At 39.5% G+C, this 27178-nt stretch overlaps 1 protein-coding gene across 2 annotated transcripts in view; it reads right to left on the minus strand.

Moving 5' to 3' along the window:
* Positions 1-2861: 2861 nt before the first annotated feature.
* begain (brain-enriched guanylate kinase-associated) overlaps positions 2862-27178 on the minus strand; it is a 55389-nt gene continuing 31072 nt past the window's right edge. For both annotated transcript variants that reach the window (XM_085343276.1, XM_085343278.1), the window contains 4 exons: positions 26557-26623; positions 11266-11373; positions 8736-8819; positions 2862-4403 (listed from right to left, as the gene is read on the minus strand). In XM_085343276.1, the coding sequence (XP_085199402.1) occupies positions 2862-4403; positions 8736-8819; positions 11266-11373; positions 26557-26623 (1801 nt within the window). The remainder of the gene's footprint in view (positions 4404-8735; positions 8820-11265; positions 11374-26556; positions 26624-27178) is intronic.

The raw sequence follows: 27178 nt of genomic DNA on the forward strand, positions 1-27178 counted from the left end.
AAATAATATGCCTTGAAGTCTGCAATCAATTTCCCAACACACATCTTTATTAAGTAAATAAACATACAGCAAAAAATATAGAACCATGCATCAGACAGACAAACGTGACATTTAAACAACAGGCCTGTTATTCCTGGAACAGGGCTGGAGGTAGGACAGGACAGAACCACTTCAGCCTCGTCATTCAAGGTCAAAACATTCTATAAATATAACAACAACTTAAACTAGATAAAAATATTCATATTGTAACAACTGTGTATGAAGTATCTCCTTTTCTACGTTGCGCCCACAACAAAAATACCATTTATATTCTCATTTCCTCTGCACAGTGGTTAAATGTAATTTCAAACCTTTTTCACTGCTAAGACCTAAACAGTCTACCAAATAAGAGTAAAAAAAATGTCAGTGACCTGTATGGTGCAGTTTTAGCTTCACAAATATGACAATGTCAGAATATTTCAAACAGCCTTAAGCCGGTTCTCAGATGTGCGGGAGTGAGAGACGCATAGCTTTCGAAAATAAAATCTGTCAGTGATGATTTGAGGGCAAAGTTGAGCTTCCGTAAATTACCTTCTCTCTAGCGCTGTTCCTCTCGGCTCTGCAGAGCTACACAGACAGTAAGAAATCCTGGCGTGCATAGATGTTGGAACATTGTCATTTTGTACTCTTCTATACTGGAATAGCAAATGGTAGTATGATTGTTGGGCAGCAGGACAATCTCTCTGCAGTTGTTCATTTAACATAAGGCAGTATTTTATAATAAGGTCTTTGACACTTTCTATGTCTGTATATACACAAGCTTTGTCCATTTCACAGTGTTTACTGACCATGCTGGTTGAAAACAACACACTGACTGTACATGTTTGTGTTTAGTCACTCTTTACTACCTTTTCAGTGCACTTACCCATCCACCTTTTCTTGTGCATACGTTTCAGAACTTCCACCAAGGCCTGGACAATTTTCCAATTAACTCTCCCCTTAAAGTAGTAGAACCAACAGTGTCGTTTTGCTTTTGTGTATATAGTACCAAAAGTGTTAAAAGTTGGCACATCAGTAGAAATTTTTCAGAATTTCATGTCAGCAAAATCCAGTGATGATCAACATCGAAAAACGTGACTTAATCTGTCTCCTAAAACCTGTGTATGTATATATATTATCTGACAGGAAGAGCATACGCTGTAACAGTAGTGCATACATACAGTGACAATACAGCAGATATACAGTATGTACACAGTTGTTAGATGCTGTAAAGGAGACCTTTCTGTCCACTGGACAGGATTAAGGCAATTTCACAAGTGTCTTGGTTTTTACGGTAACCGCTGTGCAGTATGACTGCTGATGTCATCTTATTTTTGTACAAATATATGAAAAATTTCCAGTTGGGTAAAATGAATGACTTATACCTGCTGCTTTGTTTGAGTTATAGTACTGTGCAAAAGACATGAGCCACCCTTCTACTGACACCATTTCTGATTAGGCGTCAGTTTCCGGTGGATGGGTCAACGTAAAGCCCAGATGCATCTCCCAGGTCCCATGTAAGGTCTTTGGATTTTTTTTTTTGAAGTTGGTTCAATTGCTGTCAATGGGAATCATCTTGTTGATGCCAAAATACTATTTTTTTTAATCTGTCAGACTGTGTTATCGTTAGCATTTTTCATAGACTTACCTGAAAAAATGGGAACAAATGATCTGTTTTTTGCAACAGGCCTCTAGTAACAGAGTTCCTGAAAATATAATTTAAAATTGGTTCTGTGCTAAGTTGTCTGTTATGTGTCGACACAACACTGCTTCATCCCTTTTGTGAGATGCTTTTTTATTATCATTGAATGATTCGGTGAGGTAAAATAACTGGACTGAAAATGAATGAAAAAAGCAACTAAATGTCCAAAGAAAAACTTTGGAAGACCTTCAGAAAACCTAGAAAACTATTACTCAAAACAACATTTAAAAAAAAATAACAAGAAAGAGACAAAACATAAAAAAAAGGTGGCTGGAGACTTTTGCACAATACTGTACGTCTGTGTAATAGGTTTTACTGAATGGGTACCTGGTTATATTTGTGTATTTCCTCTCATAATAATTATATTATTTAAAAATATATTTGTATATTTTATAGCTGACAAATGTAGGCAATTTAGGGTTCTTATTAAGAAGTGTGGGATTACTCTATTAGCTATATAAATCTTGCTATGAAATATCATATGGCCTCGAAATAAATATATATTATTTAAATCTCTTATTTAGCCAGTTGGAGAATATTTCCTTCTGGTAAGGGTTGCCTACAGATAATGTCTCTTTGAAAAACAGTTTAGCTGGAAATGTTTTTTCCACCTTATTCATATGCATTACACAACATGCATTTGTGTAAGTGAAAGTAAATTGTTTTAACAGTTTGCAGTCAGCGCAGCCTGCCTAAACCTAATGGATAACCTCTCGCAAACATGCAGAATTAAGTCACCTCATTAAACACACTTCATTTTCAGCACTTGTATATATTAGAGCAAGAATTAATGATCTTTTGCTGGTTTTACTAACAGTACTTAAAAAAAGAGTGAATAGCACAGTATCTTTGTGTTGTAGAGAGAATGTGGTTTTATCCTGGTGCCTCTAAATATCGCCATCACTTAAACAAAAACATACTGACTAGCATGTCTCAGGTCGATAAATACACTGACGTACAATAGAGAAAAAGGTTGCAGACTGCGTGAAACGTGCCGTGGCTAAGATACATAAAACAACATCGGAACACCCCATCACACCAAGTATGTGTTTGCTGCAGGGAGAGATACAGAACAGTACAGAAAGTTAGGACTCGTTATCATCGTCATCATCATGCATAAAATAAAAATCGCTTTCTCCACTCAGTTCAGCAGCGTACCGTATTGCTGTGCCTTGGTCAAACTGTCCTTTCTCGTCAGTCCTGTACTGCCAAACTTTTGGTATCTTGCAGAAGTCTTCTTTGGGAGCGCGGGGCCGATGCTGAGAGCAGAGCTGGAGCTCGGGCGGGGCCGGACGCTCGGCCTGGGGGTGGGGTAGTGTTGAAGACTTGAGGCTTCAAGTGAGCTTTGGTGTAAGGAATCAGCCGAACTATCTGCGCTCAGATTCACGTAGTCCTTCTTTGCGCTGCTTGCCGCTGTCGCTCCCCCGCTGCTCTCCTTGTCTTTAGAGCTCCCTGAGAGGAACAAACTGCTCTCAGAGTCCTGACTGTCATCCTTGGCTCTATACAGCACAGAAGTTTTCTCCTGCTTGCGATGCTCTTTTGGCTTGGGACTGCGGCTGGGAGAGGAGGAACTCATGGGAAAGCACTGCTCCAGCACCCGACTGTGGAAGACGTCGTCTCCTTCTTGGAAGCTGCTGTAGAGAGACCCTTTGACTTTACTGGAGGGGCCCATGGCAAAGTGGCGTTCAGAGAAACTGTATGGAGAAACCCGCCCTGTAATGTTGCGATAAGAAGATGAGAAGGTGTTGATGTCTTCCACGCTGAGCTGTCTCCAGCGGCTGCTCAGGTCATCCTCGGAGACCTGGACATCACCCTGGCTGTCAAGGGTTCCTCCATGAGCCTGGCCCAGTCCAATTGTAGACCCCATGCTGTGAGAGGAGGCCAGACGAGGAGTGCTGGAGTGGAATGGTTCACTGAAACATGACGCTGTCCTTGTGTAGGCTGGTGAGGGGCTCTTCTGGGGGCTCCTTTGGGTTGCCATGTGCTGGATGCTGTGGGACTTGGGGAAGCTTGATCTGTCTTTATCATAGGAGGAAATACTTTTGTGCTCATAGTCTCCACTACTACCTTCTCGCCAGTCCATGTAGAGACCCTGGTGGGAAGAAGATAAGGTGCTGCTGCCAGTGCGCCCACATCCTCCACTAACTCCTCCCTTTTCATCTGATGCAAGACTAAAACTGGAGTAGGAACTGGACACTGGGAGACTCCCAGTGCCGAACTCATCGTGGTGACGGAAGGAGGATGGGGGTTCATGGTGGGAAAAACTTCCAGAGTGGAAAGCATCTTCATCGGGGTTGCTGTCAACAGAGTTCTGAGCGTGAAGCTGAAGCAGGCCAGTGCCATGAAGGTCGACACTTTGTCTGCGCTCAGTGTCCTGCCATCGTTCAGGACAGTAGAGCGCCGTGTCGCTGCAGTACAGGTCAGATGTCTTATAAGAAAGGCGCCGGTTCAGATGATCAGTGCTTCCTGTTCCTGTCAGAAAGTCTCCATCCTGTGCCTGCGGGCTGGGTGAACGCGTTACAGGGCAACTGCTTCCAGGCTCTGGCTTTTCCAGGACCTTGGCAATTATGGCTGTGGGCACAGCGTCTGGATAATTTGAGTGACACATTGCCATGGTGACGCCACTACTCTGATTATGTTTTTCCATGAGGGAACTGATGCGTTCCTGGAAATCCAGTGGCAGCTGAGGCATGGAAGAGAAATACAAAGAGAGACAAAAGAAGCTGGATAAAGACAGGAAACTACAACCCAAAACAGCAAAACAAATGTTTTTGAAAAGTTGTGACAGTTGCTGAGCTTGTATTCAGCAAAGCTCTTTAAAAATGAATAAGTTCTTCAAGAGCCTTTTTAGCTGAATACTGAATGTATTTTTAAATGCCATTTCTTACTTTTCTGTAGGTCTAGGTGCAAAAATTCTCCTTTGATTTAGACCAGTATATGTGTCTCAGGGGGGAAATGTTTACATTCTCATTCATCCATGCATGGTAGTATTGAGGGCAACTGGTCGTTTTTTTAGGTTTCTGAAGACTTTTGCCTCTCATCCAAGAGGCTTCTTCAGTTCTATTACAACTAGTGGAGGATCCAAGGTATTTAACCACTAGCAGGGGCTGTACCCTTGGAAGTGGCCCTAAGGGTTGGTGACCAACTATTAGTCATAAAAGTCATCACATGAAATAAGGTGTGAAGAAATGCTTATGAAGTAAAACCTGGTACTCTCCACCAGCCATTTGATAAATGAAACCTCTTAAATGAGAGGTGAATGTCTTCATGAACCTAAAGAAGTCGAGTTGGAGGTAGATGCCCTGTCTGACCTGAATTCCTCTCCTGATAACACAAAGAAACTGTGCTACCTTTAATAACTTTCTAAACAACCTTTATTTAGTTATGTGTTACAGAGTCCACAACTTAATTATACAGACATAAGTATTTCTTCTTTCCTTCCTGCTTTCTTCCATCTGTTTCTCAGCCTGTCATCTTTCTCCTTTTCTTGCTGTGTCTCTCTCTCTCACACACACAGACAGACACATAATCTCTTTGATTGGCTCCAGTTTGAGAAAAATGTTCCTGTCAATTACAGACTGGCTCTTTGTGCCTATTAAAGCTGGTCAGGGTCAGCAGGAACTGTTCCCGACACACTGAGCTCTCTTTCTACTCATCCCTTTCTTTATCCTTTCATCTTTCTCCTCTTGCACCACTGCCTTCTCAACCAAAAGACTCTCATTCCCCCCATCTCTCTTTTTTTTCTTTTAGTGTGTCTTTTTATTTCTCTTTCTACCATCAAACAACATTGGTTCCACAGGGAAGGGCTTAGATTCAAATTAAACCAGTTCTCTGGGTCTCCAGCTGGGTATTGGAAAAAAATAGATAAAATTCTGACTTAGCTTTGTTAAGAAATAGAAGCTTGCCTCGGCATAAAATAACCTGCATCTTTTAAGTCGGGGCTATTTTTAGCAGCTGTTGACTCTCCCAGAGGGAATAGAGATGGAAAGTAGGTGAGGCTGTGGGGGGAGAGTGCAAGATAATATACAGTGTGTGCTCCAAGTAAGTCAGCTCAGCATTAGTTGCTATCTGAGGCAGATCTTAATTAACAGTCACATAGTTGTGCAGTGTTAAGCAACGTGACAGCGAACACATCTGCAGGTCTTCTTTTATTACAATAAGTGGATTAATAGCATATCGTGGAGCTGGTTACTTAAAAGACTAGAAATTCACCCCTTGTTCCTAAACTCCATATTTCCTGCTTCACAATGGAGATAAAACATTTCAAATTAAATGTTAGTTTTACTAGCAATAAGACACACTCCATAGCTTCTTTAGTTAATCTTGGTAAATCTGTTACATATCTAAACTGGGGGAAATAGTTAAACTTAGCACCAAAAAAAGTACATTTGTGTTTGGTCAATTATTTCTTTGTTGTAACAATGTTTCTTGGCAATAAATCTCACACTGTTGGAAATCCTGTTTATTTTTCCTTAAATGGTGCCGAGAAAAATGTGAGAAAAATGCAGACTTAAGTATACGGGCTTGTCTGGCCAACAGCTTATTCTACTATTGACTCTTTTTTTGAGCTTCTGGTACCCCAGGCGCTGACAATCAGGTGCCTGATTAGTGTCACCTGTGAACTACAACGGTCAGCTGTTTTCAGATTAGGAGTGAGTCCTAGTACCACCACCAAATTGAAGGTCAGGGTCCATATAACAGGGAGTGTCAGAGACCAGCTGCAAAGTGGGCGTCCCACAGCATTGTGTGACGACGCTGGTAATGAGTATGAGAAGGTTTTCCAAGCTGTTGTGTATGTGTGTGGTTCTTCCACAAGCTACTGAGGCCCCTATTTATTAAATTAATAAATTGTTAAATTGTCAGACCTCCAATCCAATAAGTGACGCCAAACAAAAGTCAGTAGCAGACTGACACTTTGTTAATGATTTGAAGCAGTCAGGATTTTCACTATTTTAAGTACACGCCTGTAAGGTCCGCCTGCTCAGGAAACACATGCACAGACCTTTCCTAAGTTTGTCAGTGTACATTTAAATTATTTTAAATGTGTTCTTTAGTGGATATTCTGTCTTTCTCTATTAGAATGAAAAATAAATAAATAAATAAAACAATTTTATTATTTATTTTGTTTATATTTAGCAGCGGAGCAGGTAATTGGACAGTAGTTCTTTAGTTTCATTGGGCAAACTAAGCCCTTAGGTCTCTTATTTCTAGAAGAATCTCTTGGCTGACAAAATCCCCCAAAGCAGAATTTTTACTGTTTCCAGTCAGCTTAGATCAAAACATGTCTAAATGTTACTCTAAATATGCACAGCAGCTATAGTGCTTCAAAACTGAGGCCAATACTACATGCTCCAGTCACAAACATATTCCCCAGCTGATGCCATTTAGAAGAGTGCAAATGAAAGAGAAGGCAATGTTTGTGGATTGAAGTGTAGCACTAATTACCCTCACTAATGCAGTACAGTATTGCCTGTGTTAATGCATGCAATACTAATGTACTTCTGTGAAAGATTCCTAGATGATTCATGTTTTCTATAGAAAAACATACTTGGCATGCATATTTAAGTTTAACAGCCATATCTGAATCAGTTTCTGGCAGCTATATGCAATTAGTGTTATTGCATTGTGGCTACAGTGCTGCTGTTCAGCAAAGATTAGATGAGCTCCCTATTAGCCAGTGGACTCAATTTCCTGCCCTAAAGTCCTAAATGTGTTTGTTTAAAGAAAAGCATAAAACATCCCCTTTTCAGAGTTTTAACAAGCTGAATTCATTATTGCTCTATTTCATTTATATCAATGGGTTTTTAGTGATGCAAGTAGTCTGTAGGTAGTGCTTCACTTAATTATGAGCCCAGGTCTACAGATTTTTTTCCCTTTCTTTTGTGCCTCAGGCACCTCAAGCCGGCCTTTCATTCATTTATTATGCACAGCTAAGATGCACACAGATGGTACTTCAGACAGCAGACCTTCATCAGTCTGAGAGGAGAGGCCATGAGCGCTGTGGCTCCTTCTTATTGTGAAAACCACTCAAGAAGGCTTTTAATGGTACACCAACACAATATCATAAACTTTGCTTCATTAGAAGAAAAATACATTTAATTTCCTCTTTATTAGTACAAGTAAATGAAACCATCTCAAGCTTACTCGTGGCTGATGTAGTTATGTCCATTAGCCTCAGAGCTGTATGTTGGATTTAAGCTGATGAGTTAAGGTTTCACACAATGCTTGGAAATGTTTTAATGCTTTAATATTTTTTATGTATTATAATAATATTTGTGAAAGAAAGGAGCTAATGCTGTTTGAAAGTAAATTTTGGTGGAGAAATCCCGACATGGCAGGAGTTACCAAAGTGTGTCCATAGTGTTAAGTAGAATACACTAAAGCAGCATCAGCAGTACGTTTCAAATGCTCGACTAGTGTGTCCTTGTATACTGAATTCAGATGTAGCACTTTCTAAAAGACTTTATTCAAGCAAAGCATTTTGTACAACATGCTGCTTGAATGAAAAATGAAAACTTAAACCGCATTAAATAATAAATAGTAAAGACCCAACTATGTTATTTTATTAATACACTTTATAAAGTTCTCAGATGTAAACACTGCAATTTCCTGCCGCTCGTCTAGACTAACCTTGTTTGGAGTGTAATTTAAATAAACAACCCATATGGAAAAGAAATAGTAAAAACTTATATGTGATTACTCATGAAAGTGGCCACTTTCTCATTACTTTCATACATTGTTTTAGTAAGTATCCAAAACATACAAGTTTCATTATATAATTTTTCAAGGGATCTTATATCTGTTTTCACTCTTATATGCTTTTCATACAAGTTTCACACAAGACAGATACAAACTTTATAAGATTTATATATATCTTTTCCATATGGGAAAACATATTTGCTTAAATGGTCGGCGTCGAATTTTAAAGCTGAACTTTTTTTTTTTTTTTTTTTACTGCCGCACAAACCTAAACCTGCACTGATGTAGCTGCAGCAGGCAGTGCTGGTGAGCTCACCTCAGACATCTTATGTGCTCTGTAGTGAGACTTGGAGCACTGCAGCAGCTGGGCTGCCAGATTGCAGTCTTTCCTGTACAGGTCCTGAAAAAAAAGCAAAAAGATTATTCCCATTCACTTAAAACACACACACACACACACACACACACACACACACACACACACACACACACACACACACACACACACACACACACACACACACAGGGTTTTCTTTGGCATCTTGATAACTAAAGCATGCTGTGAGTGAGGAGTGTTATGAGTTTAAACCATCCCTGAGTAAAACCTTTAATACGTTAGATTACAGCCTTTGTGCTTTATAATTATGGGAGATGTCTGAGGGGGGAATCAGGAGAGTGTGCAACAATACAGCTGAACATAAAAATATATGTTACCAAGAAGCATATATATGCATCTTGGTTACATAATTTCACTGGGTAGTTTGCAGAATCTTTACAATACCAGCAAACTTTTCTTTAGACATATCTGCCCTGTGCAGACTGTGCTAATTTTATTAGAGTTGTCTGAAACAGCACATTAACTTATCTGCACCTTCCAGCCAAGGAAGCAAGTACAGCATTATTCATCTCTTTACCCATGCTTTCTTTCTGAAAAGAATGGTTATTAAATTTTTGCTCAAATTTCAGAGCACCGTGAGGGTGGTCTACTGGCACAACAGATGCCTGGTTTCATTGTTTTCTTCGTTTACTGTGCATGCATGTGTTAGTGTGGGCGGTTAACTGGTTTTAGGTTTTCTTTTCGTCTCCCTCCTCTGTTAAACCTGTCCACTTATAAAGTTCAGTTCATGCTGCACTGTAGCTTTCCTGTTTCTCTTTAATAGCACAACCCTGACATTTTCCCCCCATAACATCAAAGCCCTCTCTTTGACAGTCTCAACTCCCCCACCAGTTAACAGTGGCTGCTTTTTGAATCTTTTTTTCCCCTGTTTTGGTGAAAAGAGACATTTGAAGTCCCTGTAGTTTTTCGGGACAGTTCAAATAGACCTTTGAGACCTTTGGTGATGTCTTAGTTAATATGAACTGTGTGGTGTGTCTCTCCTGGGAGTGCCAGCTGACAGCTTTGTTGCTCCAGCTGGTTGTGAGGCAGACTTTGTGATGTCTTATGATCAGTTCTTTATGTACACTATATTAATAATCTCTGAATGTGTGAATTGAGTAGATTCTTTCCTTCAAGTTGTTGTGAAATTAGAGCCATTTACTTTCACAGTCATTATCTTTGTAGGTAATTTATTACATTTGAACAGTCTTTGGGGATCATCAACATCTTGATGCCCTCTTTTGCCTGTCAATGTGTAGGATATGTAACAACTTCTACAGTACTGTGCAAAAGTCTTGAGCCCCGCCTTATTTCTTTATGCTTTGCTTCTTAATAGACACACCTTTTTGTAATGTTTAAAGTGGTCCTGAAGTGTACTTCTCCAGGTTTCCTGAAGGTCTTTCAATTTTAGAAGAATATTTTTTGTTTTTTTAAGTCACTTGACACTGACCTATGAAGCATTCATATAAGTATTCTGATTCTGATTCAAGCATAAAATACCCTAAGACAAGCCTAAGGCCTCAGTTCCTAATTTATAATTCAAGGGACAAACCAGCATTGTTTGCACATAACAGACAACTTAGTGTATTTGGACACTTTACTAGCAGCCTATTGCAAAAATACATAATTTGTTTCTATTTCTGTAGTTGGCTCTTTCAAAAATGCCAAGAGATAACACAGCTTGACACATAAATGATATTTTTACACCAACCACCAACCAAAAACCCTATCCACTGCAGATGAACAGGATCATGTCCTTAAATACCATGTATTTACCATGCTCGTGTATGTACCATGTACTATGTTAAAGCCTGTTAGAATTGTGAAAACTCAAGTTTTTGCCTTATACTGTATTTCCATGTATGTTTGTACATTTTTTAATAAACTGCTGGACCTGTTTTCCATTTTCCTTGCAAAATATCAAGACATGAGGGGTAATTCAGGACAATTGCAAACTGCTGTAGATTAAACGGCTTCATCAGTTAAGTGTAAAGCAAACACACAATTCATTTGTAGTGTGTTTTGTGGCAGTGGGTCTCAGGCACTGTGACCCACTGACACAACTGTGAGGTTTTATTTTATTTCTTTGTGTTTTGAGCAGAAAATTTGACACCTTGAAGCACAAATATTGAGGATGTTGCAGAAATACAGTGAGTGTGACTTCCAGTTTGACATGAGGAAGTGCTCTCCTCAGAAAGAGTTGATTTTTATCTTCCAAAACCAACTGTTGTTTTGGTGCTAACAAGGCACCAAGTAAGTAAGGAATGAAGGCAGCTGCCCCAGGGCATCAAGTCTCTGTGCCCTGGATTTCCTGGGCTACTGTGCCTGCAGGCAAAATATAATCTGGGCAAGCAATCATACCAAAAAGTTCAGAAACTGTCCAAATAACCTAGCTTCAGGTATATTCCCAGTGCTGACAAGAGGTGTTATGGGGAACTTACATTATATAGATGGAGTAGCTTTAAGTACTCACATTGTCCTCTCTGAGTTTATTAATGGTGATCTTCGCCTCCATGAGATGATTGTTGAGAACAATGATTTCCCGGCTGAGGGCTCTCTTTTCCTCCTCGTGGTGCTGTGACTAGAGTGTAAGAGAAAGAATGGACAAGTTAAAAGAGAAACTGGAGAAAAACAGAAGGAAAAAACCCCAAGGATGACAGAGTGGATGATAAGATGAGGGGCAGGAAGTGAGGGTTAGAGAAAAGAGATAACGAAAGAGATGAGAGAACCAAAGTTGGAGGAGCAACAGAGGTAAAACAAGATTATAAAGGAGCACAAGAAAAATGAAAGGGGGAAAGTCATAAGTCACTGTCAGCGTGAAGCTGGGGCTAGCACTAGGACTTAATTAAAAGAAGATTACACTTGCCAGAGCTCATATCATATCAATTACTCTGGGAGTAAGAGAAAGAAGCATGGAGGGGAAGCGAGCGAAAGATGAGAAAAATAAAGTGGGTGCAAGAAAGACAAATGAAACACTCCATTTCCAGTGATTACTGTCAAAGAAGTGCAAAATGACCTGTAGTGACATTTGAACCACACTAACAGCCGAGTTTAATGATGGCTTCTATGTCTCTCTCTCTCTCTCTCTCTCTCTTTGTGTCTGTCCAGTCAGCTCAGCAGCTGTTGGCCACTTAATCCACCAGCTTGCCACAGATATCACCCCTAATGATTTTGGTGGCCTGATCGCTCATCTAATATAATCGAAATTCCTTTATTTGCACGTCTAAACTGTAAAAATAGGAAATAATTCATTCTTGCTAAATTGGCGTGTGACAATCATTATTCTCAGCCAACAGGCCAGTCGTAACAACGCCATGATCTTTTATAAAGATTATGACCTGTGTGAGAGTATCGTGGGATCAGGTTCTTTAGCTCCACAAACTAAATGCATCTCATAACAAACAATGATTCTGGCATGCAGTTAAGACTTCAGCCTCCAGGGGGCAGTATAGGGTTCTTTTGGCTTAGAAATTATGTTTTGTTTTTCTTATTCACATGTGTCACACTGGCATACACACATACACAAAGTTGTAACTGTGAAACCTGTCACACAGCACCAGCTGTCAAATGATACACTCACTTGGCCTCCCACCCTTTTTTCCCTCCCTCCTTCTAATCTCCCAATGGTGGTGATTGTTTTGAAATACAGAGGTGCAGCGCCAATCTAATAGGTGGCAATTAATGTCAGTTTAAGCAATAGAGCAGCATTGATATTCAAATCCAATTCTGTTACGGTCTCATTAATCAGCTGTCGAGACAAGCGCCTCCCCGCTGTTCTTTCTCCAGCTCATTACTCCTGCCTCCAGCTCGTTCTCACTATGTGGATGACCACATTAGGTACATTTTTAAGCTCAGATATTTAATTTGTCGCTTTCCTTTCTTTGTTAAAGTGATGTTGTGTTGGCTCAGAGACAATCTCCAGCTCAGATGTTAATATGACTGGTGTTGTGGTTTTACACATGGCTGCTTTTTATTTTTTATTTTAAGAGTGACTCTGGACTTTAAAAACTGCACAATCGGCCTCATTTTGCAATACGTGACTTTTTAATGCGACTTTTTTTTTGCTGTTTTCCAGCTGTGCAACAAGCTGCAAGCAACTTTAGTAATCAGCTGGAGTTGTGTGTGTGCACCCCCAGTGAAAGCTCTGGCATTTACTAAGTTTGGTTTAGACTCCACCAGCTACTAGTGCCTGACTCCATCTGTGCTCCCTGTAATGTTGCGCTTTGGGCATGTAGAATAGAAGGTGTTTATCAGAAGGCCTTTTCATTGAATTCAGCTGCCTAATGCATTTGTAAATTATGACGACTAGAGCAGCAAAGTAGAGATAAAAGGCAGCAGCCACACTGTGGGAAGCTTTATAGTTAAGTGATAATTCTGTGTGTGCGTGTTTATCACTTGTACATCAGTAATTTGATTCAGTGTTAGTACAGAAATATTGATTAGTGCATCTTTCAAACCCGTCTAATCGATTGACCGGAGGCTCGAGTGTATCTGCACTGTGATAAATGTTGTAATAAAGAGTAGAAAAAAGGAATCAGCGCAGCTTTAATGTTAGTTAGAATTCAAGCCTGTTTCATTTACTACATATAACCCAATAGAACAGGAACACAGCCGCTATCATCGGCATTAAAAGGCATCTTTAATTTGCGATTCTTCTTAATGATCTTTGGGTCTTCTATTGCATTTTTGCTGAAAATTATAGGAAAACAGGGCACAGAGTCTGCTTCGAGACAAAAGAGACAGAGGGCATTCTTAACTGTATAGTCATCATTGATCTTGTGCTGTATTTTAGAGAGAAGAGGAAAATGGGTTTTTATTTTCAGAGTTCTAGCCAGCAGAATTTCAGCTGTGCACACTGATTTTTGCTATCTCCAGCAGTCACTTTGTGTTGGATACACATGGCGTTCTTATCTATTGGTACCACACAAACAAGGAAACTGCATCAAGGAGAATTAATATGCATATTCTGACAATCTTATCTTATTGATTGACCCAGAGGAGTAGGGAAGATATTGTTTCCCACCCTAATGCATTGCACAGAATTAAAGCATCTCTTTTTGTCTTTCAAGTTTCTTCCAATCATTCACAGGAATGGTTGACCATTAGTGGTCAAGTTTTAGGGTTTGTTCAGACGTCATCTTAAATGACTCCTTTAACAAAGTTATCTCCTCTCCCAGTTGGATACGTAATGGAACAAATCAAAAACTAAACTCACGGGGCACGCTTCAATTATTGATCAGGTGAATTGAGTGCACAGTGTATAAAATGAGGAAAAAGTGTTTTTCTAAGACACCCCGGTTTGTTTTATGTATTCTGCTGGAGATTCTGTCTCTTCGCTGGGCAACAAATGAAGCCCGAGTCCCATGAGATGCAATTACTGAGGACTTCGGTTCACAGAGGAGAGCAGAAAACTCTGCTCCATTTTAAATACATCCTTATTTTAAGAGGGAAAAGGAAAGAAACAAAGTAGATTTCTAACCTCATTAAAGAGGATTTTGAAATCAAGACACCAAAGATAACCACCACCCTGCTAAAAGCAGATTCTGTATGTAGCGAACACTTATAGGTAGAAGGAGATCTAAGAAGTTGTTCAATGGATACAATTAAAGCAGAAGTAAATCTCTGGGTGATCCAAATTGATTATGTTAAGATGAACTTGCCATGTGAAACAAACAATATTTATAGGAGGAAATAAGCCTCAATTTCAGTCAGCATTTCAAAGACAAGGAGTTATTTTTAAATTGTTTCCTGTAGAACTGAAAAACCACCTAGCTTGGCGTATGTGGGTAATCCATCATGATACAAATTTACTTGACTATATTTTGGAAGTGTTCCAGGTGATGTGGAGGGGGATTTGTGGGCTACACTGCTGGGAAATCAAACCTTACCTATTATAAGAAAATACAGTGTACATAGAAAAACTAAAAATCCCTCCATGCAATTTCTTCCACTTATCCAATTCAGGGTTACGTTGGGCCGGAGCCCAGAGACCACCAATCATGCTCACATTCGTACCTATAGCCAATTTAGAATCACCAATTAATTAATGTGCATTGTGCATGTCTTTGGACCGTGGGAGAAAACTGGAATACCCGGAGAAAACATACAAAACTCCATACAGAAGGCTCCAGCCAACCGGTGGAGTCTAACCCAGCGGATTCTTGCTCTGAAGAAACCACTGTGCCACCCAATATGTAATAAAAATGTGCTGAAAATACTTCAAAAATTCAGGACCTGTATCCTGAAACTGTGTCTGCTGAAAAATAGATGTGTTTTAGAACACAGGAGCTTTATTGCTAAGATGAATGAGTCTTATTCTTATCATTTTATTTTACTGTCCATTCTGTGCTTCTCTCTTCCAGAATCAGTAGTAAATGGTGAAATGCATCAAAACTGTCTGGTTTCACTTTGATGCTGCTCTCCTACATGTAATTTTCACATTTTATTCAAGAGTTATGATTAATGGCTGTGGTGTTAATGGCACTAATTAGTGCACTGCAGACAGAGCATGGCTCTGCTCCCTGAAGGGCACAGAGTAACCCATACAGGCAGGTATAACACTCAGAATCGACATGCTTTCTCAACCACCAGGACTATTATTCATCTGCTTCCTTTTACATGGTGAAACGTAATAATAATAATAATAATAATAATAATAATATTAATAATAATAGAAAGAAATCTCTCTAAATCAGGCATCTGTATGCACTGATCTTAAAAGAGATCACACTACACACCTTTTTGAAAAGTGTGACTCAATTTACACCATGAAGCACAGAAAATAACCAACCTTAAAAACTCTGTGATGGTTAGCTGACTGACTATCAACTACGTGACACCTCACAGTCATGTCTCCTCCAGCAGATTTCTGCTAACATCTTTGTCATGATGTTGATTAGTTATGGCATGTAGCACAAAGTTTTATTGTAGGGAAAAAAACTGCAAGGAGAGTAATTTGAAAGTCAGTACTGATAAAGTAGAATGTGGAGGTCCCAAAAGAGCGAGAAACCGTTTGTCAGCAAATAAGTTGGGGTGCAGATTGTGAAGTGCTATACAGAGTCACATAAACTGGGCTGGACTGAGTGATAAACTGAGAGCTCAAAAGGTGGTGAGTGGTGAGAGAAATACTGAAGTATAAGTATTAAACTAGTGGCATCAAAATATATTGTTTTAAGTACCACAAGTAGAAGAACCCATAAGCATTACCACCTATTTTGTTTTAATGTTATACCGTAATTGTCTTAATAGCTGGTCATTTTCAACTCAAGACTGATAAAATTGTGGTCCCCACTGGTCCCTTTATTAAGTACACCTTGGACCCTGTTTGCCTTCAGATTAGCTTTTTCTTCTTCATGGCATAGAGTCAACAAGGTGATGGAAACATTCATCAGAGATATTGGTCCACGGTGACACGACAGCATCATAACCTGTGATGTGAACCTCTCGTTCCACCGCATCCCGTTCAGATGACAGATGACTGTGAACTCATTGTCATGTTCAAGAAACCAGTCTGAGATTATTCAAGCCTTGTGACATGGCATGCTATCTTCTTGGAAGCAGCCATCAGATGAAAGGTACACTGTGGTCATAAAGTGGATTTTGCAATATTTGCCTCTGAGATGTAATGAAGTAGAAATATTTACATCCTGCAGTGAGAAAAACCGAGACTGAGGTGATAAACAACGCACTGATAGAAAGCAATTATGGTTTAATGTTTTTACCTTTAGATTACTTATTATTTTAGTTGCTTTTACTTCCTGTAAAACTGAAGCTTTAATACTCTGTGAATATAGTAAACGGTGGCTTTTTTATGTAAGTATTTATTTATTTAAGTCAAACTACAAAAGACCTTTTTGTTTTGGGATGACAGTTACAGATGAAGAAGATGTAATCTCTGTTAGGAGTAAGACCTCAATTTCCTGTCAGTTTGTCAACGGAGAAAAGAGAAACAAGACTTTCAGCACTACGGAGAGCTCCTTAACAATTCCAGCACTATAATCCAGGATCATCCAACCAAATAAATAAAAGAAAAAGTACTCCACTTAAATAATATATATCATATAAAAACCTATATAAAAGCCTATTATCCAGTTATAAGTACTGGCAGTATTTTGAAGTCTACATTTCTTGTAGTTATTGTTTGTTCAGTATTTAGTCTGAATTTTAAAACTTTCCTCTGTTCTGAAGTCTGAGGGATATTTTGGGTAACACAGGCAAAAGCTTACTTGACTAACAATTGTATGCAAATATGTATTTTCTGCTTGCACCAGCACTGTCTGGGAGAGCCTCAAAGATTAATTTGAATTCCTACTAAACAGTCTAACAGTCACCAAGCTATAACTCATCTAACGCGAGGACTGTCAAAGCTATATTTCAGCAATGTCCTTCTTGATCCACGCTGGCTACAACTACTGAGCACAGCTATACCAATGTCATCACAGCCTACAACTTGCCAGTTCTTCCAGGTGTTAATCACTTGCTTTGCTCTTTATGAATTAGTTTTAGTCATCATTGTTTTTCAGTTGACCTTGCCATTTCAGGCTTCTCAGAACTTTTAATTACGTGTCTGATCTGACTGGAACTGCTTTTGTCACTGCCTGCCTGGTCTGTCTTCTACAAAGGAATATATTCCCCCCTTGAAATGCCATTGCATGACATGACATCAAAAGAAATAGCAATCCCAATAGGCCCTGTCTCAGAAAAAAAAAATCCCAATACTGTCTCCTGCCATGAAGACCGATTTGCTACACCAAGGCCCTCTGCTTGAAAGACAATGCCTTTGAAAAGAGTTTCACATGAGCAGAATGCATTGATGTGTGTGACTGTATGATGGAAACACACTGAAGGCATTTATGCTGTTCATGGCAGAAGTGTGACAAAGCAATAACTATTAGATCCAAACATCAGCAGTAATAGACTGCATATCATGTGGGACAGATGTTGGTGTAAGTGGCTATCTACTGAATATACAGCACTGTATTTCATGATTGCTCTGATTTATTACAGTTTTCACATCTCACTGATCCACTACCACGCATGACTAAACCTCCATTATCTGCCACAACCAATACCATTCACTGTAGCTTCTGCTTATTATAATCATTAAAAACAAATATGTTGTTGTTTGGCTATTTCTGCATATCTGCTAACATACCACTGGCCACATATTAAATAGGCGTAAACACGAGATGCCTTTTTTGGGGGGAAATTACAATACTGTGCAAAAGTCTTAATCCACCTCTCATTTCTTTAATGTTTGCTGAGAAAATGGAAAATAAATGCAGTGATTCATTGAAACATATTGAAATACAACATTGAAATGCAGCCTCATAATTCCATCACTTTTGACAACACACCAGGAACCACTGACTGAAATGCAGACCCAAACCCTGAAATAGTCTCCACCTTGTTTTATATCTATAAAACAAGGTGGAGACTATTTCATGGTTTGGCTGTAAACACTCAAAAATACATATTGAGAACCATTTGATTAAAAAAAAAATAGGATTCATAATTTTCAGATTTTCAGTCCAGTAGTCCAGTTTTTGTTTTTTTTGTTTTTTTTGCAATTTTGCATAACTCAGCATTTTATCCATGTTTCCCTTCCTTTAAGAATGGTTTCTTTACAGCCATCCTTCCACTGAGACCAGTTCTAACGAGGCTTTGGTGAACAGAAGGTGGATCACCTGAAGGTGAATCCAGGACTTGACTTTTAGATACTGTTCATCTGTAGGAGATAATTGTTATTTTGACAGCTTCTTCTCTTGTCCTTTATGTTTCCGAAAGTTACTTCAAATTTTTGAAGTACACCATGAAGTACACAGCACACCATGTTTTTGGTGTGCCTGTTTGGGAATCACCTTGTTGGTGGAAAAAGCATTATTTTATTGATGTCTTCTTTTTGTAGAGACAAATATTAAAATAGGAACAAATTCAGTGTTTATGTGCAGCCAGTATTCACAGAACAACTTTGAATGCCCTTCAGAAAGCCTGGAAAACTAGTGCTGCAGACCACTTTTGGCTCCTTGGAAGCAAAACAGAAAGAAGAGAGGTGTGGATCAAAACTTTCACATTACCCTTCACTTGAAGGAAAGCGAGATGTAATGACATTTAACATAAAAAGTCCTGGTCAAACATAGATCACAGAGATTTTATAGAGCTAATTAAGCTAATGAGTCTCTTCAAGTCACTGTCTTTTACAGTTAGCTAGATCAAGGAAGTCTGGATAGACTCAGGGGTTTTCTAGTGGCTTTTATGAAGTGCTTTATTGCCATGGAAGAAATGACCTCTTGATGAATGAAAACAAGTTGAAATCATTTCCAGATGCTGACAGCAAAAAGTGACAGTTTGTTTGTTGTTAACCAGCTACTGAAGTAAGTTAGAATATTTTTTCTTCTGATGTTTCCAAGGTGTATAAAATGAACTTTCAAGCTCATCATGTCAGGAATGCCAACTCTTTAAAAATCTCAGAAAATTTGAACATTTCCAAATCCAACACAACTGGATGACATTACTTCATATGTAATTGGAGAATCTGTTACATGATCAAAAGCATCAAAGCAAGTTGATCTTACAATGAGACTCCAACAGCCTCATAACAACTGAAAGAAAACGGACAAGTTAAGTGCGAGATGAAAAGCAGCTGACTATAGAAATACATTTTTATCTCCCTATTTCATCCGCCGAGGCTCGATAACCTTGTTGCTACTTCTCTAATAATTACACAGAATCTTCTTCTATCAGTGAGTGTGCTGCACAGACAAGCCAAATGGATCAAACCTTTGATGAGATAACAATCCAGGCTAATCAAGATACTGTAAGTCTGTCATAAGACAGGCTTTGCTGTAGAGCTGGCTCATCTTTTTCACTGATTCTGGCTTTTAAGTCCTAAAGCTGAGGCTGGGAAAATACTTGGGAAACCTCTCAACCTGATGCGATTGGACAGCTGCTGCTGAGGTGACTAGCACAGCAGTTAGCTGTAATACTTTTCTAACAGGGTTGCGAGGCAGCTAAGACCAATTACTTTGGACATTGATTGCTCTCCCTGTCTTTGATCATGTAATTGCTTTGAGCGAGATGAGAGTGGTTCTGCTGCTGAACAGGTGTGTTGAAATCGATTGCAGCAGATTTCTCATTTCTTAGACGAGAGACACAGAATGGCGAGCGTAAATGTCATCATCATTCATAAATTATCTGGTTGTATAAGATCACACTGTAGTTTATTGTTGCTACTTATTATGATCACTGCATTTGAAGATCTGAAGTCCTTGCATCTTGTGTTTCTATACAGGCTGCTGATCATGACTCCAAACATTTAATAGAGTCATTGATTTACATTTGAACACATGGGTGTGGATAATATTACACTTAGTTTAGACTGTACAGCTACAGACACAAAAAATCTGCATTTGCATTCATACTTTCTGTTGACTGGCATTAGGGAAACATCAAAAACAACGTCAGACAATAGCTTTATCAAGTTTTTTGACACATTCACCTGGAAACTTTAAATTATATTTGGAGCTGAAACAAAAGTCTTGAACCACCCCCTCATTTCTTTACATTTGGCTTCCAAAGAGTCAGACTTTCTTGTAATATTTTACAGTGGTGGATGAGTAGTTCTCCAGGATTTCTGAAGGTCTTTTAGAATTTTTATTCAGACATTGGCTACGTTATCACTCATTTTCAGTCCAGTCCTTGTACCAGACCATATTCAAACAATAGTTATTTGTGTGTTAAATCACTGGTCTACGATCATCACAGCTTGACAGACCTAAAATATCATCATCAGTTTTACAGCCCTTGAACTGACAAAAGTAAAGACATCACCCACAGCCTGCCATGTCACAGAAAAGTAAGATTGTTAAGTCAATGAGCTGTGCCTTTGACTGAGCCATTTGCATTTCTTTGTAATGACAGTAGACTGACTGACTGAATGTCAAAGAACAGGGACATGTTGTTGACATTCTGCTTGTTTTTCTTAAGCTATTATTTGCTAGGTGGTTTAATATATGTGTGTTTTCAGAACGTACACTTAACACTGAATGAAAGGGAACAGTTTTGAGTTAAAAAATACTTTAATTGATTCAGATAATGTGAGACAACAGGACTGTATGTGGCTTGTGAACCTAATGACTAAATCTCGTGGTCTATACTTCACAGAACTGTGACTCTGAGTGTGTTTTTCTTAGGCTGAATTAATTTGGGATAAATCTTCTGCTATGCCAAACTGATGAAAAAAGACAATTTCTCCAAAAATAAAATAAAGAAGAAATGAAACTGATTATCATAAAGCAACAATAATGTTATTTTGTCAAATATATTGTGGCATTTCTACACCAGGGAACAATATAATAAAATTAAAAGAAACAAATCCAACAGGAGTTGCACTAGACAAAAAACAAACAAACAAACAAACAAACAAACAAACAAACAAACAAACAAACAAACAAACAAACAAACAAACCAGCAGCGCAATTGGGACCTTGTTTGTTGTTAGACAACATTATAATATTTGGACTAATCTAACTGAAAAGACAAGAAATTGTTAAGGATACAAAGCTGAAGCCTCAGGAAACAGATACTGGTAAACACATCTCTGCTGCTGTCTTTCTACAACTCTAATCTATGACAGGAAGAAGAAATTCTGAAAACCCTCCAAACTATAAGTAATGGTCTCCTGGTAACAGGACTTGATGCTCTCAAGGAGGGGATTCCAGGTCAAGCTTTGGGTCAAAACCTGCTTACTGCGTACATGTGTGTATACAAGTATGTGGTTGAGCTCACAAATCCCCATCACTGTCATACATCTTTTATGAGAGTCTTAGGGAGACCGCTGTGGTACTTACATACACCATTAGGATTCTGCACTTCGTGCTAATATCAATACAAACAGGCACAGCGGTCAGGAAATGTAAAAGCTCAGAGGGAGAGAAAGAGAGAGGCTGAAAATGTAGTTATGCAGCCTGAAGGTCGAACAAGCCCATTTATATTTATAGCTCGAAAAAAAATATGCACATCCTTTACTTAAGTCACAGTAGAAATACCAGAAAATGGACATTTATCTGCTGCAAGTTAATGTTCTGTTATTGCATTTCATTTGGTGGATTACACAGTAATTACTGATGCATTAATATGTCAGCGGTCGTTACATGTTGCTAGTTGATGGAAAAAAACAAAAATACTCTTGATCTTTAACAGAGTGTCGTATTTTATGAATGGATAACAGTGTTTAAACCTTTACTCCAACTTTCTTTTATTATGGGTGAGCAAATATTTTACATAAACACTGAAATTACCAAAATATGTTTTTGAAAACATGAAAATATTAGGGTGAGAAGCATTGTGAAAGGCAGGGAAGGGGAAAGCTACCAAGCCACTGCAAATGTGTCAGCGCACAATGAGCATGTACTCCAGAGCCTAAAATAAGAGTTGTTTAATTTAATTTTTTAATTGGACATCTAAACATCGTCTGTCTGCAGGAGTAATGTATAAGCCACTGTTTTCTGTTGGATATGAATCATAGATAAACTAAAGGTAGAACTTAGCTCCTTAAGCTAAGTCATCACAACATAATATCTAAATATATTTGTCTGGAGCTACTTTGTGCCACTGCCCAGCTCTACTGTGTTTTTGTCCATTTCTACTTATTTTCTCAGCATTTTGAGTTAAAACATTTCAACATACATAACTTCAAATTTTGAGATAACGCCAAAATTTGTCTATTTAAAGTATTCTGCATTTGTTACATCTGTACATCATAATTTACTGTAATATACATGCAGAATATTAGAGCTTGCTTTTTTAACGTCAGTATTAACAATGATAGCAGAACCAATGGCATCAATGAATTCCAGTCTAAGCATAGATGTAGTGGGTCTCATTAAACTGAACTGTCATGATTTAGACCCAAGTTTGAGTAATATCAACAGATCACTTTGGTCTTAAAAATGAAAGTGTTCCTATGCTTCCACATTTTGTATTATTTAACAAAATCTTTTGCACATAAAGTTACATCTAATCCTAACTGGCGAATTCGTTTTGAGATTGGGTTGTTTCCTACCTGCGCTGTTAAGTCTGTTTACATCAAACTCTGGTATCTTTTCTTTTTATATATATATATACACACACACACACACACACACACACACACACACACACACACACACACACACACACATTAGGGATGGGTATCGAAAACCGGTTCTTGTTGAGAACCGGTTGCCACTGTTTCAATTCCTTGGAATTGTTTGCCATTTTTGCAAACGATTCCCTTATGGATTCCAGTCGCCCCGAATGACGTCACCACGTTGCGGAGCCTCATTTACCTGGCAGGAAACACGGCGCCTAAGCGGCTCAAACGCTCAAAAGTTTGATTATACTTTATGAGAACGGATGACAACAGGGCAACTTGCAATACTTGCAAAGTAGATATTTCATTTAAGGGAGGAAACACTACGAATATGCAAAATCATTTGCTCACAAAACACGCGATGACCTTAAATGAATGTCGGGTTTTTAATTCCGCTCCGGACTCGTGAATCTCAACCCAGCAGCAGCGGTAACGTTTGCACGTCCTCTCCCGTTAATGTGGCAGGTAAATAATCAACTAACAGTGCATATTATGTTAGCGCGATCTGCCTTATTACAAAACCTGCCATTACTGTGCATTTAGGTGACCATGATGAGAGAGACGGACAGAGTCTGGCTGGCTCAGATGCTGGCAGTTCTCGCTGCAGTCTACTGGTAGCGTCTCCTTTCAGGCCAGGATAGACGAATGTCACCGAGCAGTGACTAAATTTGTGGTAAAAGGCTGCCACAGCAGATGCCCTGATTTTCAGTAAGTGAATGTGTTTAATTGTAGGCAGGGACATTACTGGATATTCTTGTGTAGTTGCCACAGAACAATTTATGTTATACTTTGTTATTGCTACAGAAGAATATTTATTTTATTATTTTACATTTACAATTTTTTTTCCTGGGGACCCTGTGACACCCCATTGAAGAGCCGTAGGCGGGATCTCTTAAGATCTCACTGTTGGGTTTGTAAGGCCATGTTACTCCTAAATTTCTACCTTGTTCGAAGAGAAGATATAAAACAAAGTTCTAAGCTAATCGACCTTAGTGTTCTCCTTTTTAAAAAAAAAAAGAATCGATAAAGAATCGAATCGTTAAACAGAATCGAAAATGGAATCGGAATCGTGAAAATCTTATCAATACCCATCCCTAAATATATATATATAGCAGCTGGATAGCATAGTGGTTAGACTACAGGCCTTTGGAGCAGAGGACCAGACCATAGCAACCTCCCTGAACAGGGTCCAGTAACCATCACGGTGGCAGACATCCAAGCAAGGGTCTCCAGTATGAAGAGTTGGACAGCACCAGGCCCCGACATGGTTCACGCCTACTGGCTGAAGACCCCAAGAACCCCAGGACCCCAAGAAGGGACCGGTCCCATACAACTACCGCCTCAGTACTACATGGAAGCTCCTGTCAGGCATCATATCGGCTAAGATGAACAGGCACATGGGTCAATACATGAGCAGGGCACTGAAAGGGATTGGCAAGAATACCAGAGGCGCAAAACACCAGCTACTGGTAGAAAGAACAGTCAGCCGAGACTGCAAGACCAGGCTGACCAACCTGTGCCTGGATTGATTACCGTGATCAGGTACCCAGCTGGTATAATAAGTTGGCCAAACGAGGAGATAGAAGCCACTGACATAAAGACAAGAAAGCTCCTTACCATGCATGGAGGGTTTCACCCCAAGTCCAGCACCCTGAGGCTGTACGCTAAGCGGAAGGAAGGGGGCCGGGGACTGGTGAGTGTCAGCACCACAGTCCAGGATGAGACAACGAACATCCAAGAATACATTGGGAAGATGGCCCCAACTGACCGAGTGCTCAGTGAATACCTCAGGCAGCAGAAACCCAAGAAAGAGGAGGGAGACGAGGAACCATCATGGAAGGACAGGCCCCTGCACAGTATGTACCACCGGCAGATAGAGGAGGTGGCTGATATCCAGAAATCCTACCAGTGGCTGGACAAAGCTGGACTGAAAGACAGCACAGAGGCACTAATCATGGCAGCACAAGAACAAGCTCTGAGTACAAGATCCATAGAGGCTGGGGTCTATCACACCAGGCAAGACCCCAGGTGCAGACATAGTGGTGGTAGACAAACAGAAGAAGACGGCCGTAGTGATCGATGTAGCGGTTCCGAATGACAGCAATATCAGGAAGAAGGAACACGAGAAGCTGGAGAAATACCAAGGGCTCAGAGAAGAGCTCGAGAGGATGTGGAAATTTAAAATTAAACCACAGCAACCACAGCCTCCCAGACACTGTTCAGAGAGGTGTACTGTTTTCCCTCCTTGTAAATCTCACATTTGATGATGGACCACAGGTTCTCAATGGGGTTCAGATCAGGTGAACAAGGAGGCCATGTCATTAGTTTTTCTTCTTTTATACCCTTTCTTGCCAGCCACGCTGTGGAGTACTTGGACGCGTGTGATGGAGCATTGTCCTGCATGAAAATCATGTTTTTCTTGAAGGATGCAGACTTCTTCCTGTACCACTGCTTGAAGAAGGTGTCTTCCAGAAACTGGCAGTAGGACTGGGAGTTGAGCTTGACTCCATCCTCAACCCGAAAAGGCCCCACAAGCTCATCTTTGATGATACCAGCCCAAACCAGTACTCCACCTCCACCTTGCTGGCGTCTGAGTCGGACTGGAGCTCTCTGCCCTTTACCAATCCAGCCACGGGCCCATCCATCTGGCCCATCAAGACTCACTCTCATTTCATCAGTCCATAAAACCTTAGAAAAATCAGTCTTGAGATATTTCTTGGCCCAGTCTTGACGTTTCAGCTTGTGTGTCTTGTTCAGTGGTGGTCGTCTTTCAGCCTTTCTTACCTTGGCCATGTCTCTGAGTATTGCACACCTTGTGCTTTTGGGCACTCCAGTGATGTTGCAGCTCTGAAATATGGCCAAACTGGTGGCAAGTGGCATCTTGGCAGCTGCACGCTTGACTTTTCTCAGTTCATGGGCAGTTATTTTGCGCCTTGGTTTTTCCACACGCTTCTTGCGACCCTGTTGACTATTTTGAATGAAACGCTTGATTGCTCGATGATCACGCTTCAGAAGCTTTGCAATTTTGAGACTGCTGCATCCCTCTGCAAGATATCTCACTATTTTTGACTTTTCTGAGCCTGTCAAGTCCTTCTTTTGACCCATTTTGCCAAAGGAAAGGACGTTGCCTAATAATTATGCACACCTGATATAGGGTGTTGATGTCATTAGACCACACCCCTTCTCATTACAGAGATACACATCACCTAATATGCTTAATTGGTAGTAGGCTTTCGAGCCTATACAGCTTGGAGTAAGACAACATGCATGAAGAGGATGATGTGGACAAAATACTCATTTGCCTAATAATTCTGCACTCCCTGTATGTAGCCCATGATGTAAAATTAATTTGACGTGTTCGGCTTACCAAATAACTTTTCATAACTGTACAGACTGTGAAATGACATAGTTTTAATGTCCATATGGAAAACATCAAGAACACTGTGATGTTTTCCAACACAATAAAGAATACCTTCCACCATGATTTACAAAACAAAATAAGATTTTAGTGGCGCTTGTACTATATGTAACCTTATGTAACTGGATGCTTCAGTGTCAATGAAAGATACAGTTACGCAAGGTTTTAAAAAAAATTAAAAAAGACTTGCAAAAACTTCAGCAGGGGATTCTTACCGCCCTGTGCATCTTGTCCTCCAAATCCTGGTTGATCCTCTGAAGAGCTGCATAGCTACTCTGGATCCTGCAAAAAAAAAAAACGAACGGAGAAGTTAACGCACTTAAAAATGCAAACTGCACAATATGACGAGTAAAGGGTGTTTTACTGTTCGTAAACCAAAACAAGCAGCGGTGATCAGCACATAAATTTAGAGGAATAAAGCATTTACAACATCAGCGCTGACAGAAAGTCTCAGATGGGATTTGCAGGATATCTTAAGTTCTTACTTAGACTTAAGGATCACTGTGGTTATAAATCTGCTGAACTAAAATGCCACAAAAAGGGCTGATGATATGTTTAAGTGCAACACCAGGGGAATCTAACACATAAAAAGTGGGCACAAAAAACTTTTACATCCATAAATATTATATGAAAAGAATAAGGAAGCATGACTATGACTTTATAGTTAAATACCACATAAGTTTTTTCCTCCCTTTTAAATTCTGTTTCTTCATTTTCTGTAGTTTTTATCATTTTGTTATTTTCCCTTACTGATAATATTAGTATTTATTATCGGTTTTGCTCTTAAGTAGACCATTGCATTAGCTTAATGCTTAATGTAACATGCCCCTGATTTTA

This window comes from Diplotaxodon limnothrissa, linkage group LG19 (assembly GCF_057381915.1).
Source record: "Diplotaxodon limnothrissa isolate DT_005_m linkage group LG19, D_limnothrissa_male_GT1.1, whole genome shotgun sequence".
Lineage (NCBI taxonomy): Eukaryota > Metazoa > Chordata > Actinopteri > Cichliformes > Cichlidae > Diplotaxodon > Diplotaxodon limnothrissa.